This window comes from Sinocyclocheilus rhinocerous, unplaced genomic scaffold, assembly GCF_001515625.1.
Source record: "Sinocyclocheilus rhinocerous isolate Xijiao unplaced genomic scaffold, SAMN03320098_v1.1 scaffold1401, whole genome shotgun sequence".
Taxonomy (NCBI): Eukaryota; Metazoa; Chordata; class Actinopteri; order Cypriniformes; family Cyprinidae; genus Sinocyclocheilus; species Sinocyclocheilus rhinocerous.
Genome location: NW_015637536.1, coordinates 245,573 through 264,797, shown reverse-complemented (window position 1 = coordinate 264,797; position 19,225 = coordinate 245,573). Strand labels below are relative to the sequence as shown.

Genomic DNA, 19,225 nt, shown 5'->3' with positions numbered 1-19,225 from the left:
TTTGATGGGGGCAACAGCTTCTAATGTATTAGAGAAGATAGTGCCCATGTTGCTAGTCATTTCGTCTAGTTCATGTGTTTTTATGGGTATACAGAGCAGTTGAGATAAATCAGGCAGGTTTTTTTTTTTAATTTTTTTTCTAAACAAAACGTTAAATATATTAGGGGTGTGCAATATTATATACATATCATTATCGATAAAATCCCAGAAAATATTGAGAATTAGATGATATTTTGCTGAGTGTGTTATTGCGCTGAAAACCAGGCTCAGTCGGGAGGCCAGTTCTCCTCTGGCCAGACAAAACCAGCAGTTCAACTCCAGGCTGCAGCAAAGTCACATTGTGCAGAGGATCTATCTGGCTCCTATAATAAACTAAATACAGGTGAACAGAATGAACTAATCAGACACGAGGGAAAACTAGGTCAAAACAGGAAAACAAGAGGAAAGACAACAAACTAAAAGTCCATGATCGTGACAGTACTCCCCCCTCCGGCCAGGCGCGACTTCGCGCCATAATAAAAACAACAAAGGAGGGACAGAGGGGACTTAGGAGGAGGACAAAGGGGTGGAGTTGGGATGGTAACAGGGATGGGACAGGAGGGACTTGGAGCAGGAGGAGCCAGGCGGGACCCAGACCGCAGCCAACATGACGGCCCACAGTGGAGCCGATGGAGGGGGGAGCCATTGTGGAGGAATGGCTGGCAACTCCAGGGGGCCGACTGACAGTGACGAATGCAGTGGAAACACAGAAGCTGCATTAGAAGGGGCATTTAGATGCATTAATATGGTTTTGATATTTTAAACATATATTTTTTTGAAATATATGAATTGATATTTGAAATTATAAAAAAAAAAATGAAATGATACTTTAAATGGGCGACAGCAAGTCACTGTTAATAAGTGTTAATAAGTGAGTCATTGCAACTGAACCGAATAATTTAAACGGTTGATTCATTCAGGAACAAAGCAGTGTCATGTTGCTCAGAGACGCAAATTGAACGACAGACCAAGGTGGAGCCGGAGGGACAAGGGAGCCCGGCAGAGCTGGTGGACTGACGGGCCACGGCAGAGAGGAGGGAGCTAGGAGACATGGTGGAGCCGCTGGGTCGATGGGCCGAGACTGAGTCTGGGACTCAGAGGCGAAGACAAGGGATCTTCCAGCCACAACGCTAATGGAGACTGGCAGACCCGAGGCAATCCCACATCACTGATGGTGGGCTGAGGGTGAGCAGAGGCACTGACAGGGGACAGCGGAGGTGGTGTTGAGGACTGATTAAGAGGTGGTGGGAGTTTTGAGGAGTCTGGGGATTCAGGGATGGTGTGTGCTGCCCACACACACCAGAAGGCCACTCCCAGCACTGGGAGCAGCAGAGATAGGGGAATGACCTCCATGGTCGAGACAGGACTGATCATTCTAAATGCATTTTAATAAACTGAATCATGCAGTGAAAGAACGTGCACTGGTCTAACCTACTAGACTTCCTATTGCCTTATTAGCTAATTAACTTTAGATAACTTGGTAGCTCTCATGAGTCATGGATAAGATAATTAGCTGTAAATCGAGGCACAGGTAGCTTAGTATGTTGTTCATCACCACTCACCTCCACACCTAGACAAACACAACTGGAAAGGGAGGGAGGGCTTCACTTCTGCGGCTCTCTGCATGTCTGTGACGTTATGTGCAGCTGGGCAAGTTCCCCCTGCTCCAGCAGGAGGAGGAGGAATTCGGGGCGATCCATAAACAAAAAATAAAAGACTTTCAAAAACAAGAAAACAAACAAGGGGAAACGCGCCGCTTAAATTCCTGTTTTGTCGGATCTTCAGTCACACTCAGGTGCACTCAAAACACTCACGAAGATGATGAAGGTAAAATAATCTTTAATATCCACACAGAAGGTAAATCCACAAGAGGAAGGCTTAGCACACGGGAAGACACGCCCGCGAGAGAGAGAGAGAGAGACAACCTGATGGAGGACGCGCTCAGTCATTCAGGCAAAGTCATATTCATGAAAAAAATTTGTTTGCAATGTCCTAAGAGTAATGCTGTCGTAATATCCTAATATCTTTTCAATGTTTAGGGGTAACGTACTCCCTCATAACTGGTGCCAGTGCTATAAAGTGAAGCATCAACTTCAGCTTTCAAATATATATTTTAAATTGAGACATTTCACTAGTGTTTAATGTATTTTAATAAATAAATGCAGCCTTGGCGACCATAAGAGACTTTCTAAAAAGGGGGGGGGGGGGGCTGAAAATATTTTTCTCTACAAAAGGGGGGCCTGGCAGAAAAAGTTTGGGAACCACTGCATTAACAGATGTTATTAAACATTCAGTTAATATATGATCATGTACTTTTTAAATCTACAAATGATTTTAACCGCACTTTATAATTTTCATTAATAAATCATTTACATTATAAAATGCTTAACAGAACATTAGATAATATATATTAAAATAGCTACAAATATGAGATCACATGCTTGTATATGTTTACTAATAGAGTTCTTACTCGACTATTAATGAACTTATTGAACAATAGATAATGATTAACAGATAATTAGTTGACATAAATTAAAATGCTTAAATGTCATTAAAATTTCAAGCAAAGGAAACAGAAATATATATCAAAATAAGAGTCCATGAAACAGAACATAAATTAACAGAAATGTGACCGAATGGCATAATGTCACAAAAGTAAATTGACAGCTGAAGTAGACCTTATTTACTTTATTTTTTTTAAATGTTACATTACAATACACAGTGACACACTCACTAAAGCACATTGTGTTTCTAAATTAAGGCAAGCAAACAGAAGATATAAGTTATATGTATTAACAATTAAGTAGACGTCAGGCAGTAATAAACATCATAGTTGAAAAAAAACAAAAAACAATATGACTGTTCTGCTTGGTATGTAAGACCTTAAAATCTTTGATCTTTGAGTTCCTTGAAGCATGAAATCACCTTCAGTTCATTTGTGTCTTGACGTGTTTGTTTTTACTGTACAACCCATTTGGTGCAAACGGTAAATGTTAATCAAAGCCATACATCTCAGGACAGTATACAAATGCCTTAGAAATCTAACAGTCTAAGTGACAAAGATGTATAAAATCTAAAACATTATTGGAGTTAAGATGGAATTTATGGTTTTCAAGTCTGTTACGCTCTATGAACACAATGTGAATGAGAAGTATGTCTTATGAAATGATAATGTTCCGCAATGTTAATGTTTGCTCAACATACAGAAAATGAATATTCTATCAAGCACCTTTAAATGTGAAAAGCATCAAATGTACAAAAGAATTAAAAGCATTAGAACAATTCCATTATACAATAAAAGTGAAAACATGAAATATCGAGGTACATTTGATTGAAAAGAATTAAAGCAGAGGAGAGAGTGGCTCATCACATTAACATTCTTTTTTGAGGTGGAGCCCATCTGACAGTTTGAACATACAGAAGAATGAATAAAGACCGTCCACTTCAAATCTGCTGGGGCTTTTCAAAATTCCTTGTTTAAAAAGCCTTACAACTTCTCCCATATTTAGACTTTGTTATAAATAGAGAATAGTAGACATTTTCAATCACAAATAACTGCAAACAAAGCAACCAAAACCTTTAGGACTGAAAATCAAAAGGAAATATCACATTTCAATCAAAACATCTAACAGCTCTTTTTATGGGTTAAAATGGTAAATTGTTCATTACATTCAGGATTTTAATGCCTTGATCTGTAACATTAACTGATATGCTTCATATGAGCATTTTATCAGTGTATAAAAACAGTTCAATTTTTTTAATGTGATGCAATTTGTTTAGAGAATCAATTAGTAAGAAGAATAATTCATAAGCTAGAAACATACTCAAGTATGCAAACGCAAATGCTTGGCCAATGCATTGCAAGTGTGTGGTCTCGTACTGTACAATTTGATCTTGTATTACTGTGGTATTAACAAACCTTCGTTCTCAAGGGGACGACAGAGTTACTATTTTTCATTACGTTGGATATGTTCTTCAGGTAGTTTAACAAACTTGCTCAAAAAGATTATTCAAAATGTTTTGTCATGACAATAATAGACCTGCAAGACAACACAGAAGACTGTCTACGCCAGTGTTCATCAGCTCTGGCCCTTGAGATCCACAAGCCTCATCAAACACACCTCACCAGGATTACTGGACCACAGCTGAACAACTCTGATTTATGCTAATGGCCAGCAATGCTAGGAAACTGTTGCATTATGAATCTGATACAATGATGCACAAAATCGAGCTCACATAGCCAGAAGTGTTTTTGTTCACATACTTCTGTAGAGTACGTTTAGGTCTTTGCATTTTTATTATCATTAGAATGTGTCACAGCAGCATTCACTGAAAGAGAACAATGACATAGAGGGAAATAATAATAATTTAAAAAAAAAAACACGTAGAGCACACAAATTACATTTAAGAAGCATGAAGAACTGTACAATATGAACTCAGGCAGTGTGCACTGGCGACAGGCTTTATTTTAGACCCAACAGCATGTCTGGGGTTCGTCAGTGGAATGTAATGATAGAAACTCTGAGGCTGCTGATGTTAGTAGTTTTTGCAGGCTGTGTGAGACATGGAGCGTGAGCGCGTCAGAGTACTCGTCTCTTTGTAGCTGTCCTCTATCCGTGTCTTTCCCTGTTCCTCTTTCATGAACAGATCCATCATGAGGATCTTCTCTTTATAGATCTGTAAACTGATGTCTTTGGGAATATCTGGGATGATCCAGTCCACAACATCACTCATCAACATCACCACATTCTGCAGAAGACGAGAGGAGATGTGCACAAATTAACCAGCCTATCTGTTCCTCATTATATCACAAACTTAACAAGAATCTCATCAATAAAATAAAATAAAAATTCACTCTCAAGTGGGTTGTCCAGTTCAGTTAAAACACAAAATATCCACAAATATTATTTTCTCAGTTTTTCTCTCAGTTTATCCTTAGAATGTTTATTTTCTTTGGCAATAATTTAAGGTAGCTGCTGAACTGATACTGTGAATCTCAGAGAGATGTGTCTTTAGATATTAGACACTAACCTGAAAGACAATGACAAATGCTAGTCTGGCTGCCAACACAGCCCAGAACTCTTTTGAGATCTCGTATGGTGTCAGAGACCACGGAGGCTCTCTGTAGTCTTTATACCTGGAGGAAAAGGAGAAATATGTCATTAAATATTTATGTAGTGTTAATTGAGTTTAAAGCTCCTAATATAGGTACACCGTACCTGCAGATGTCCACATGGAAGCCCAGGTGGAAAGGCTCTAGTGGGGCGGTACCATTCTGGAAGTGACTGACATTAAAGTAAGACAGCGTGTGGTTGACAAAGCCGTGCATCGACCCATCTGGACTGTACATGTACTGATACACCAGCCGTGGAATAAAGTCTGATGTGAAGGAGATCACAAATGCCTACAGGAAAGATGGCAGTTTTTAATATTTGTGAAGGATCATTTCCTTTTTTGACATTTAATTGCACACAGGTGGCACACTTAAGCATTCAGAAAATAATTTTCATACATTTAGAATAATTTTAAATATGTATTCACACTTCAACATTCATACAAATGCGTGCATGTGAACGGTTTCTAGCTACTGTACAGCATTCAAGATGGTGAAACTGATTGCAGTAAAATCTTTAGTTCCCACGCATCTGCCAAAAAGGCCAATTCATCATAATCTTCTCCTTCAGCACGAAGATCATATCCTCACTGACTCCAATGAAGAAGAAACTTCCTGCTTGCCGTAGAAGAGCCCCAGCAGCGGATTACGGTGCTGACAGTTCTCGCAGCTGAGAACGCAAATCTCCCCTGCGGCTCTCCAATGAGACTAGAGCATAGAGCATATTACATATTTTCAGTGGTGTTTGGTGCAAAATGCTGTGCCATGGATGTGGCTCATTCAGAGCACTCCTGCACTAGTCGGATGAGCACTGTTTGGACAAGCCCACGAAGAGGCTGCGCTCACAGAGACATGCTGTTCTTATTACAAGAGCACGTATCTCACCCCGCTGCACTCGCGGATCACTTCCTTTGTAGATAGCGACCCCACCCCTTGTGCTCTGAGGGGAAAAACAGTGGAGTTATGGGGCAAAGCAGATGGGTCCGAGTGAGCTTACGCCGGCTCAGATCCCACATGTATCACTCTAGCCACAGAGAGAGGATTCCCAGGCCAGCAAAGGGGGAAGGGGAAGGCCAAGTCCCATTGCGGTGGGACCTCTTTCCAAGAAGGCTTGGAATGTTCCTCCCAATCCCTGGTCCAGATGCAGGTGTTGGAGCGTGTGTTTGTTGCCAATGCTGGGTTTGCCCCAATAGATGTTTGTGCACCCATACAATTGACCTATAGGTAAGCCCCACCCCGCTTAGTTACTGTTGCGAACTCGGACAAACAAACGGAGTTGCTAACTGTCTTACAATGACAGCTGTCATTGTGAAAACCTTGTCCCTATATCTTTTTGATAAATTTTGGACACAGAAGGACCACCATTCAAGTGGGACTTAAATATGCCATGGAGGGATATATAAAAGATTTTAAAATAAATATTGTGGGTATTAATTTGGAAGCGAGGGTTTACAGATCACAGTGCAAGCAGGAGAAGCCTCATGTTATGTTCGTCATGATCGCAGAAAACAACATTCCGGATCAACACTGTTCATGTATCGCAGGGTACGATAAATTAATTTACATTTAACCAGTTTAATATGAAGAGACAGTAAAATGTAGACCTTCGTTTATGTGTTTTTGCCCTACACTGTACAAGACGCGAGAACAGTCTGCTATTTAGGTTTGTATGGACTAGTTTTAGCCAGAGATACCTTGCTAAAGCACAAGATGACATTAATGTTCTGCTTGAGTAGTTGAAAATTGTAACTTAATGAGAGTATGACAACAAGAAAAAGTTTTTGTCTTCATTGGGATTGGGGTTGAATGCTTTGGGACATTTTTCTCTGTTTTGTTTGGCTTTAGGAAATAGAATAAAATAAATTCCATTGCCTATCCTCTCAGGATACCTGGAATCACTGTTACAAGCACCCCAGGCACATCATTTTTCCATTTTTGAAGCATAAACCCCATAAAAACGATGCAAGCATCGGATCTTCCAATGTTTCTCTATGGCGCTGAAACCTACAGATGTCTGAGTTCCGCTCCCCGTGCTACTGATACTCGACTGCCATTGGCTCATCTGCATTCGAGGGGAGGGGCTTACCAATAGGTCAATTCTGGCCTGGGAAGCCATCTTGGGCATTCTGGGTTCTGCAGACTATAGAAAAAGATACTCCAATTCACTCACAGACCTCCCCGCTTCAGGGTTGTGATCCAAACTTCAGTCCAGAACAATGATACAGCCGCTATTTGCTCATTCCAAAGAAAGATGGCAGGCTCAGGCCCATCCTTGATCTCAAACACGTGAACCGCACCCTGACAAAGCGGCCATTCAGGATGTGGCCCGGTTGTTTAAAAAAGTTCCTCGCACAGGTTTACCCAGGGGACTGGTTCTTATCGATGGATCTGAAAGATGCTTATTTTCATGGCTAACATACAGTCCTCCCATTCTGACTTTTACAAAGTGTATGGACGTGGCCCTCTCTGAGACAGAAGGGAGTGCGCATCATCAACTACAGTGCCATGCAAAAGTTTTCCACATTTTGTCAAGTTACAACCACAAACAAAAATGTATTTTATGTGATAGACCAACACAAAGTGGCACATAATTGTGAATTGGAAGGAAAATGACAAAAAGATAAATAAAAACCCTCTTAGGTTTGTTAGAGAACATTAGTGAACAAACAGCATCATGAAGACTAAGGAACACACCAGACAGGTCAGGGATAAAGTTGTGGAGAAGTTTAAAGCAGGGTTAGGTTATAAAAAAAATATCCCAAGCCTTGAACATCTCACTGAGCACTGTACAATCCATCATCCGAAAATGGAAAGAGTATGGCACAACTGCAAACCTACCAAGACATGACCGTCCACTTAAACTGACAGGCCGGGCAAGGAGAGCATTAATCAGAGAAGCAGCCAAGAGGCCCATGGTAACTCTGGAGGAGCTGCAGAGATCCACAGCTCAGGTGGGAGAATCTGTCCACAAGACAACTATTAGTCGTGCACTCCACAAATCTGGCCTTTATGGAAGAGTGGCAAGAAGAAAGCCATTGTTGAAAGAAAGCCATAAGAAGTCCCGTTTGCAGTTTGCGACAAGCCATGTGGGAGACACAGCAAACATGTGGAAGAAGGTGATCTAATCAGATGAGCCCAAAATTGAACTTTTTGGCCTAAATGCAAAACGCTATGTGTGGCGGAAACCTAACACTGCACATCACCATGAACACACCATCCCCACCGTGAAACATGGTGGTGGCAGCATCATGTTGTGGGGATGCTTTTCTTCAGCGGGACAGGGAAGCTGGTCAGAGTTGATGGGAAGATGGATGGAGCCAAATACAGGGCAATCTTAGATGAAAACCTAAGATACAGCCAGAGCTACAATGGAATGGTTTAGATCAAATCATATTCATTTGTTAGAATTGCCCATTCGAAATCTAGACCTAAATCCAATTGAGAATCTGTGGCGAGACTTGAAAATTGCTGTTCACAGACACTCTCCATCCAATCTGACTGAGCTTCAGCTATTTTGCAAAGAAGAATGGGCAAAAATGTCACTCTCTAGATGTGCAAAGCTGGTCAAGACATACCCCAAAATACTTGCAGCTGTAACTGCAGCGAAAGGTGGTTCTACAAAGTATTGACTAAGGAGGACTGAATACAAACACACGCCACACTTTTCAGACATTTATTTGTAAAAAAAAAAAATTGAACATTTATAATTTTCCTTCCAATTCACAATTATGTGCCACTTTGTGTTGGTCTATCACATAAAATCCCAATAAAATAAATTTTTGTTTGTGGTTGTAACATGACAAAATGTGGAAAAGTTCAGTGGGTATGAATACTTTTGCAAGGCACTGTACCTCCTGTTATGGGCACAGTGCAACCTGCGCTCCTTGAAGGCAGTGCACGTGCCAGGCAGATTGAACCAGGGAGTGGATATGCTATCCCGGGGCAGTGTGTCTTCAGAGGAATGGAGACTCAACCCAAAAAATTGACTAAGGAGGACTTAATACAAACACACGCCACACTTTTCAGACATTTATTTGTAAAAAAAAAAAAATTGAACATTTATAATTTTCCTTCCAATTCACAATTATGTGCCACTTTGTGTTGGTCTATCACATAAAATCCCAATAAAATAAATTTTTGTTTGTGGTTGTAACATGACAAAATGTGGAAAAGTTCAGTGGGTATGAATACTTTTGCAAGGCACTGTACCTCCTGTTATGGGCACAGTGCAACCTGCGCTCCTTGAAGGCAGTGCACGTGCCAGGCAGATTGAACCAGGGAGTGGATATGCTATCCCGGGGCAGTGTGTCTTCAGAGGAATGGAGACTCAACCACCAAAGAGTTCAGATGATTTAGGAGGTCTTTAGGAAGGCAGAGGTTGACCTCTTTGCCTCAGTATACAACTCTCATTGCCCAACATTTTTTTGAAGGAACAAGACGCTAATTTCATCAATGCATTGGCAGAGGGAGTCAATGGGGCTGTAGTCATTTGGCAATAAGGCTAGGTAAATCTGGGTATCATCAGCATAGCTGTGATAGGCAATTTGGTTCTTTCTCATTATTTGACTTAGTGGGAGCATATACAGGCTAAACAAGAGCGGTACAAGAATTGAGCCTTGTATGTCCTTTCCCCGAATGCTCTGCTCCCACAGGTCATCAGATGAGTTAGGGAAATCAGATACTTAGTTCTTCTGGTGGCCCCATTCTGGCGGAACCAATCGTGGTTCCCTGAGTTGGTACAGCTGCTATTGTCAGCCCCTTGGCTGATTCCGCTGAAGAAGGACCTTCTCTCTCAGGTGAGTGGGACAATTTGGAACCCCCAACCAGAGTTGTGGAGCCTACATCTGTGGCCCAGGAGCCTTTGCAGCTCCCCACGAGGGTCGCCAACACTATCTCAGAGGCCAGAGCCCCATCTACTAGATGCCTCTATGCCCTCAAGTTGTCTGTATTCTCTGACTGGTGTGCAGTCCGGGATGAAGACCCATCATCTTGCGACATGTCATCCATCTTTTCCTTCTTACAGGAGCTGCTCGATAAGGGGCGCACCCTTTCTTTGCTCAAAGTATACGTGGGGGCCATAGTAGAGAATCCATGCTCTCATGGCTGGCCAGTCTATAAAAAAACTATAAAAAGTTTCTGCGGGGAGCCAGGAGACTGAATCTGCCTCGCCCTTATACAGTCCTGACCTGGGATCTATCCATGGTCCTCAGGGCCCTTCGAGGCCCTTCGTTTGAGCCACTTCAGTCGGCCAACTTGCGGCCCCTATAGCTTACGACAGCCCACCTGCTGGCTTTAGCATCAGTCAAGCGAGTGGGCGACCTGCAGACGCCCTTTCTGGGTGCTTCCTGCCTTCATTACCCTATTAGCTCTTCCCGCCTCGGAGGATGAACGGGCTGCTAATTTACTCTCCCCAGTCCAGGCCCTTAGGATATCTACAGAGCAGTATCGCCAATCAGAGCAGCTTTTTGTGTGCTTCTGAGGCTGCTCTAAAGGGCTGCCAGTTGTGAAGCAGCGATTATCCAGCTGGATAGTAGATGCCATAGCACTCCACTAGGGGAATGGCCTCCTCCTGGGCTTGGTCCACTTGGTCTCTATTGGAGATATCTGTGCGGAAACTGGCTGGTCTTCACTGTCTACCTTTGCTAGGTTTTATAACCTGGACATCCCTGCCCTTCAGATGTTGATCTTGTCAGCTTAATCATCCTGCAACCTGCTAGTGGTTGGGACTACTTTTGTCTGAGGACTCTGATCTCATGGCCTGGGCCTCGCTGATTCTGGGTGTACATCCTTGGTTCCCTGAGATAACGGCAACAAGCAAATGGAGTCCCACCCCCCCCAAGTGTGATTCACGATGCTCATTTTTGTTTTACAGTTTTATTACTTAAAAAAAAAGTTTAAAAGTTTTATAAGCCAAATGTGGCCTTAAGGCAACTCAAAATTGTTTGTGGTCATGTTGTGGACTCATTTTTAAAATTTAATTTAATTTCTTGAAATGAATCTCGCTGAAATAAAAACAGGAACACCATGCAAACATAAACTGCATTAGGATGTGATTTGATTACAGGATAAGCATTTGTAAGAGTTTCCCTTTCAGACGCAACATTTATGGTAGGAAAGAATTTACAGTGATCGGCAGTAGCGTCACTACATGTAGTGACGCTACTAGCTTAACTACATTTCTCAGTAGCGTGGTGGTAGCGTCAACAAAAGCTACATTTTTCAAAGCATTCTGAAGCTCAAGCTCAAATCGTAAATATAACAGCTAAGGATCACTGATCCTGGACCAGTAAAAGTGACGCCACCGCCACTAAACCTCGTAACTCCATTGGCTGTTCAAACTGTCAGTCAAACCTCATTATTCCTCCCGCCTCTCTTGTGAATGAAGTGTGGTGCGCAGTTTGGAGCATTTCAGATTGTTTGCAGTCTGACGGTAAATAAAGAACTGTTGATTGAATAAGTATAGCGTTTTCTTTACTGAAGAAACACTATATTTATAAAGGCTAATGTTTTTCTTTCTTTGAGGAGCGGAGAAGAGTGTCTTAGTCCAGCATTTGTTGTCGAGTCACAGCCAAATAGCTTGTGCGAAGAGCTGAATCTTTTGATATTTTGACCAAATAACAGACAAAACTGTGCGCCAACATAGTGACAGAAATCTGTATAACCTGCAAGTTCCTGAAAACCTAAACGCCATGCATGCACTGCCTTTGATGTGGCGGTAATGTCGGGAAAAACCATTCGCTGGTCAAAAACTTGAATTTGGTGAAATGTTAATAATATAATGATACATGCAACGAACGCAAATAAACATAGCCTATCTGTAGGCCTATACATTTATATGGTAACACTATACCATAAGATTTCATTAGTTAATTACTTGCTACATCGTTAGAAGAATGGCATCTACGCTAATATTAGTCTGTTTCTCTCTTATTCCGAGGTCACCGCTGCCACCAGATCCAGTCTGTATCCAGATCAAATGGTCACTGCAGTCACCCGGATCCAGTACATATTCAGACCAGATGGTGGATCAGCACCTAGAGAGGACCTCTACAGCCCTGAAAAACAGCGGAGACCAGGACAACTAGATGAGCCCCAGATACAGATCCCCTGTAAAGACCTTGTCTCAGACGACCACCGGGACAAGACCACAGGAACCAGATGATTCCTCTGCACAATGTGACTTTGCTAGCCTGAAATTGAACTGCTGGTTTTGTCTGGCCAGAGGAGAACTGGCCCCCGACTGAGCCTGGTTTCTCCCAAGGATTTTTCTCCATTCTGTCACCGATGGAGTTTTGGTTCCTTGCCGCTGTCGCCTCTGGCTTGCTTAGTTGGGGACACTTCATTTCCAGCGATATCGTTGACTTGATTGCAAATGATTCCAAAGATACTATTTAAACTGAACTGAGCTGGATGATGACATCACTGAATTCAATGATGAACTGCCTTTAACTGAAAAATGAGTGTTTACTATTGTCATTTTTGCATTATTGACACACTATTTTCCTAATTAATGCTGTTCAGTTGCTTTGACACAATCTGTATTGTTAAAAGCGCTATATAAATAAAGGTGACTTGACTTGACTTAATGTTAGCTAATGTATTAACTAACATGAGCAAACAATGAACAATACATTTATTACAGTATTAATCTTTGTTAATGTTATTTAATGAAAATACAGTCATACATTGGTAGTTTAAGTTTGTTCACTGAGCATTAACCAATGTTAACAAAAACAACTTTTGATTTTAATAATGCATTAGTATACAGTATATTGAAGTTAACATTAATAAATGCTGCAGAAGTATTGTTCATTCTTAGTTCATGTTAACTACACTAGTTAACTAATGTTAACTAATGAACCTTATTGTGAAGTGTTACCATTTATATAAATGTATCTGTATAGCCTGCAATAAAGCCACAATACCAACTACTAGGGATGTGCCGATATGAGTATCGGTACCGAATGGTTCACGGGCCAAATTCCAAATGGAAGTGAGCAGGCACGTGCGTGCCATTATGTAGTCATTTGGAATGCACTTAGCAAAGGGAGCGATGTAATTTCCTCATTATCTTCAGCTGGGATTTTCCCGTGACAACGCAGCACGTGTCTGTCAGCAGATGTTGCTGTTTTACTGTCATAAATGTCTTTTTATTGTTGTTAGCATAACTGTTGCAAATAAACATACATTTTATATTTTAAAAAGTTTTTAAAATATGCTATATAATATATGAAAACTAATGTATATAAAACTTTTAAAATATAAAATGTATATTTTTTTATGCCGGTGTACGTCAGTGGATCAGCGGAGCTGACGTGCACTTTCATTTGAAATTTGCCCAGTGAACCGTACGGTACGAATACGTGTACCTTTACACCCCTAGAAATTGCTAGTCATCCAGTTTTTTATATCAAGTATGCATTCCGTTAGTTCTGCAAATTTGTAGGTTTTATCAGGCCACGAAGAAATATAGAGCTGAGTATCATCAGCTAACACCATGTTTCTAGATGATATCTCCCAAGGGAAACATGTAAAGTGTAAAAAGCAATGGTCCTAGTACTGAGCCTTGTGGCACTCCATACTGTACTTGTGACGCATCACTACTGCAGAGATGACAAGTCAGTGTTGCCGTTTCATCTCTTAAACCGAGAACAAAGAAAGCACTCGACTAGTTTATCATTGAATTACTAAAATGTTATTGCAGCCTCCTTACTGTTTTACCCTGACACATTCATAATCATTAGGCTACTTCTGCCAGTGTGCCGTGGCAAGCTTTATGCGTGCACTTGAGCGCTTTATTAGGCTATGTAGGCAATAAAAGGCTCATTATTATTTAAATGGTTTATTTATAAATGTGCGATTAGTCGACTAATGGTTCAAATGAACGACTACTAGTCGACCAGACAAATCTTTAGTCAAGGGCAGCCCTAATTTTTCACCATATAGTGGATGGGTTGAAAAGTTTCAATGCAGCTTCAAAGGGCTCTACACGATCCCAGCCAAGGAATAATGGTCTTATCTAGTGAAATGATCAGTCATTTTCCAAACAAACAAACAAAATATGTACTTTTTAACCACAAATGCTCATCTTGCACTAGCTCTGCGATGCACGTCTTGGAGTGGGGACTTTGGAGTGAGCAGGGCACGTGCGTGCCATTATGTAGTCATTTGGAATGCACTTGGCAAAGGGAGCGATGTAATTTCCTCATTATCTTCAGCTGGGATTTTCCCGTGACAACGCAGCACGTGTCTGTCAGCAGATGTTGCTGTTTTACTGTCATAAATGTCTTTTTATTGTTGTTAGCATAACTGTTGCAAATAAACATACATTTTATATTTTTAAGTTTTAAAAATATGCTATATAATATATAAAAACTAATATATATAAAAACTTTTAAAAATATAAAATGTATTTTTTTTTTTATGCTGGTGTCCATCAACGAATCTGCTGACGGACACCGTGCTGCGTTGTCACGGTGCCAGCTGAAGATAATGAGGAAATTACGTCGCTCCCTTTGCCAAGTGAATTCCAAACGACTACATAATGGCACGCATGTGCCGTGCTCACTCCAAGTCCCCACTCCAAGGAGATAGGGATGATCACTTCCATTTGGAATTTGCCCCGTGAACCATTCGGTACCAATACTCGTATCGGCACATCCCTACCAACTACCAATAGGACGTTACTGGCCGACAGCAAAATGAAAATGAAATTTTTTGAAAATAGCTTAGATGTAGTGAATTACTTTTGCCATGTTGCTGTAGCTTAGCTTGCTACATTTCCCAGGGCTGTAGCTTTAGTGTAGTGAAGCGTCATTTAATGATGAGTAACTGTTAGCTTAGCTCACTACATTTTCCAAGTAGCTTGCCCAACACTGAGAATTTACATGAATCACTCAAAATTATTTACTATGGTATGTGGTAGTCAATTTACTGGTATTTGCGCCATTATTTACCGCCCAAAAAAGCATGTCTTAACCCATTTTGTGCTTGACATGGCTGCAATTGTTGCTGCCAGGAGGAAGCAGCAACAGAACAGAACAGAACAGACAGAGCTTGGTAGAAGGGAGAGAATTTTTTCCATTTGTATTAATTTATTTGGAATGCCAGAGGAAGACATTATCCAAACACATTGTTTACCATATATAAATAATGTGGCAACATTATTTTTAATTTGCTCTGCTTGTTTGGGACCTTATGCTCATTTGCACTGTTCTTGGTAGATTGCATTGGTCATTATGGAAATGAGATGTTACATCTGTGTTCTTTAACGTGCCATTGTCACACGCAGAACTTTCCACGTGCTTTTTTGGAATTGCGCTCTCATGCTCATTTTCCTTGTTTAGTAAATCTGGCCCATTCCATTGTCAGTAGATCACCCGCAGAACTTTCCACGTGCTTTTTTTGGAATTGCGCTCTCATGCTCATTTTCCTTTACTTTTTAGCTAAAACTTTTTAAGAAGTTTAAGTGAAATCTTGAAAAGACACAATCAGTGGCTAAATTAACGAAAAATAAAGCATCAGCAGGTGTTGACATTTCCCAACAGCACAGCAGTAATGACTTTATGAACTACTTTACTTCCAAGATTGAAACTATTAGAGATAAAATTGTAACCATGCAGACGTCAGCTACAGTAACGCATCAGATAGTGCGCTATAGATCCCCTGAGGAACAATTCCACTCATTCTCTACTATAGGAGAGGAAGAATTGTATAAACTTGTTAAATCATCTAAACCAACAACATGTATATGTATTCCATCTAAGCTACTAAAAGAGGTGCTTCCATAAGCCATAGATCCTCTTATGACTATAATTAATTCGTCATTGTCATTAGGATATGTCCCCAAAACCTTCAAACTGGCTGTTATTAAACCTCTCATCAAAAAACCACAACTTGACCCCAAAGAACTAGCATAACACCTGATGTACTTGCTACATCGTTAGAAGAATGGCATCTACGCTAATATTAGTCTGTATCTCTCTTATTCTGAGGTCACCGTAGCCACCAGATCCAGTCTGTATCCAGATCAGATGGTCACTGCAGCCACCCGGATCCAGTACATATCTAGTCCAGATGGTGGATCAGGACCTAGAGATGACCTCGACATCCCTGAATGTCCTGAATGTGGACAACTAGATGAGCCCCAGAGACAGATCCCCAGTGAGGACCTTGTCTCCTAGACGGCCACCGGGACAAGACCACAGGAACCAGTTGAGTCCTCTGCACAATGTGACTTTGCTGCAGCCTGAAATTGAACTGCTGGTTTCGTCTGGCCAGAGGAGAACTGGCCCCCGACTGAGCCTGGTTTCTCCCAAGGTTTTTTCTCCATTCTGTCACCGATGGAGTTTTGGTTCCTCTGGCTTGCTTAGTTGGGGACACTTAATTTCCAGCGATATCGTTGACTTGATTGCAAAGATACTATTTAAACTGAACTGAGCTGGATGATGACATCACTGAATTCAATGAGGAACTGCCTTTAACTGAAAATTGAGTGTTTACTATTGTCCTTTTGCATTATTGACACAATATTTTCCTAATCAATGCTGTACAGTTGCTTTGACACAATCTGTATTGTTAAAAGCGCTATATAAATAAACAAAGCTGACAATCATCTGCTACAGTACAATCACTTTTGCGATGTGGCTTTGTGTTTGCCAAGGGCTATCTTTGGATCTGATGTTAGCTTGACAATAGCTTGTCAGTTCTTCAGAAGCTCAATGGTCACTGTTACATGAATCCAAAGACTGCTTCCAATATTTTCAAACAGGACGGAAGTTCTAGTGCTACGATTTCTAGTTTTTTTTAATGGCATTAACTCAGTGTGGAGTTGAGGCACTACAGGGTTGGATTTGACATGCAAATTTGCAGTGTTGACCAATAAGAAGTCACTTGAATTAGCAGTGAACTCTGACTGAGCAATGTCTGCTCAGACACTTGTTTATAATGGTACTGTTAAAGAATATAAAGTGCTGTGGAAAAAAAGAGGTGGAAATTCACAGTTCAAAGGTAAATGTGACAGCTAGTGATATACTACATTATTAGACACACTTACATTGACAATAACTGCCACTTTTGCGACTCCTCTTAGAATATTATACCAGATTCCTGTGAAGACATCATAAGGAACACAATTAGTTTATCAGGATTTTTAGGTAAACCTGTTAAAATACACCCAACAGATGATGTAAAACAATTATTAATTTTATGGAAAGATTTGCAGGAATATTACAACTGCAGATACATGAAACTCAATATATTCTAAATATTCCATGATTTTCTCAAACTGGAGGACAAGTTCAAAAGATTTTCAATGGAAGTGGACAGTGATGCTGATCACAGAGCTTAAACTATATGGAAGAAAAATAGACAAATGTCTTTGAAACAAAAAAGCATGTTGAATTGCACTAACTGAAAAAATAATGCATTAACAGTGCTTGCATTTTCTGGGTTTGCATTTTTAGGTTCTGAAATGTAACAGTTGTTTATTTAAGCTGTGAATATTTCAATTCAAATAATTTCGCACACATTTTCATAATTAAAAATGTAGTAATTCATATTCACCTTCCAGAATTCACTTTCAAAATAATCTGTTTAAAAAATACAATGTATAATATTTGACAGGCAATTTTCAGTCCGTTTTATTTCACTTTACAAATTCGCTTCCACAAATTCAGTGGTTCAAATTTGGCAAAAAAATAAATAAATAAAAAATTCATCATTGCACATCCGGGAACTGCAGTGTTAGCAGTAGAGTACAGATTAGGGGTGTAACGGTACATGTATTCGTCCCGTACCGTAACGGTTCGGTTCATGCAGTCAGATGATGAATACAGTCAGTGCGATCAATCCAGATTCAGGAACCGTCACAACAGGAAAGAGCAGAAGAAGAGATGATCTGCGCACCAACCCAAAACAAGAACAGAGAGTTCATGTTCAGATGGCATGCAAGAGCTCGAAGAACCGCCTGCTTGTTTTAAATCAGCAGTGTGGGTAAGTTTCGGTTGACCGGCTATAAATCTGAGCCGGTTTTTATTTTGGCTGATCTCTGTTCCAGAATTGCACACAAACTGCATTGAAATTAAAATGTAATTTGTGTGGAATTTTTATGAAGTCTGTAAAGAGGAGAAAATACTGTACCAGGCAGTCACGGTGCTCGAGGAAGACAAATATGTGGGGGGTTACATGAATGTATCTCTGAGAGGAACTGATCGTCTTCAGAAATGGGATTTTCTTTTCCTCTTACCTTCATATAATGCATATTAAAGTACTGTTGATAAGTGCAGCGCTGCTTTGTTTACAGCACTAACCAAGGAAACTCTATATCGCTGTTGTGCCATAGGCACCACCTGCTGTCAGAGAATACATTTGTGTTAAGTGTTTTCTTTTATGGGAAACGTACTGTATTCTGGTTTCATCTGCTTGCCTGTATATAGTTTGCATCATCAGTAAGGTGTATTCTGAGTTTGGTCTTTTAATAAGCTATCATGTTAGTCCACTGAACCGTATGAAGCGTTTTCCTTGTAACAGATTTCTGAGGGAAATCGCGTGAAACCTTGCGCGTTACTTTTATATTCTGAGTACATCTGCTTGCCTGTATAGTTTGCATCATCAGTAAGGTGAGATCTGAGGTCTTGTTTACATCACTGTATTAGTTCATTGAGGCATGCATGGTTGGGGAATCCTGGAGTGTGATGTCAGAGGGAAACCCCAGTATTACAACTCAGCTTCACACAAGCCATGATATAAAGTTAAAACTAAGCAACCGAAAACAATATGTCTTAGATGTAATGTTAATTCTGTATATAAGCGTTGGACAAAATAGCATTTTTTAGCATCAATATAGCATCAAAATAGCATCAGTTTTTGTGAATGAATGACTTGCTCTACCTGTTGCTTTGGACTCCATCAACGCCTGCTTGCGCCACCTGCTGGTGAGCGACTAACAGCAGATGCAGATCATGCATCGGTACTCTACTGCTATTCCTGCAGTTCCCGGATGTGCAATGCTGAATTTTCTGCTGAATTTGAACCACTGAAATTGTGGAAGCGAATTTGTAAAGTGAAATAAAA

General features: G+C 40.6%; 1 protein-coding gene across 1 annotated transcript in view; it reads right to left on the bottom strand.

Moving 5' to 3' along the window:
* Positions 1 to 3,003: 3,003 nt before the first annotated feature.
* ano1b (anoctamin 1, calcium activated chloride channel b) overlaps positions 3,004 to 19,225 on the bottom strand; it is a 62,076-nt gene continuing 45,854 nt past the window's right edge. Inside the window, exons 23-26 of the mRNA XM_016563969.1 lie at positions 17,208 to 17,260; positions 5,259 to 5,443; positions 5,071 to 5,176; positions 3,004 to 4,788 (exon numbers count right to left, since the gene is read on the bottom strand). Of these exons, the coding sequence (XP_016419455.1) occupies positions 4,576 to 4,788; positions 5,071 to 5,176; positions 5,259 to 5,443; positions 17,208 to 17,260 (557 nt within the window). The 3' untranslated portion in view covers positions 3,004 to 4,575. The remainder of the gene's footprint in view (positions 4,789 to 5,070; positions 5,177 to 5,258; positions 5,444 to 17,207; positions 17,261 to 19,225) is intronic.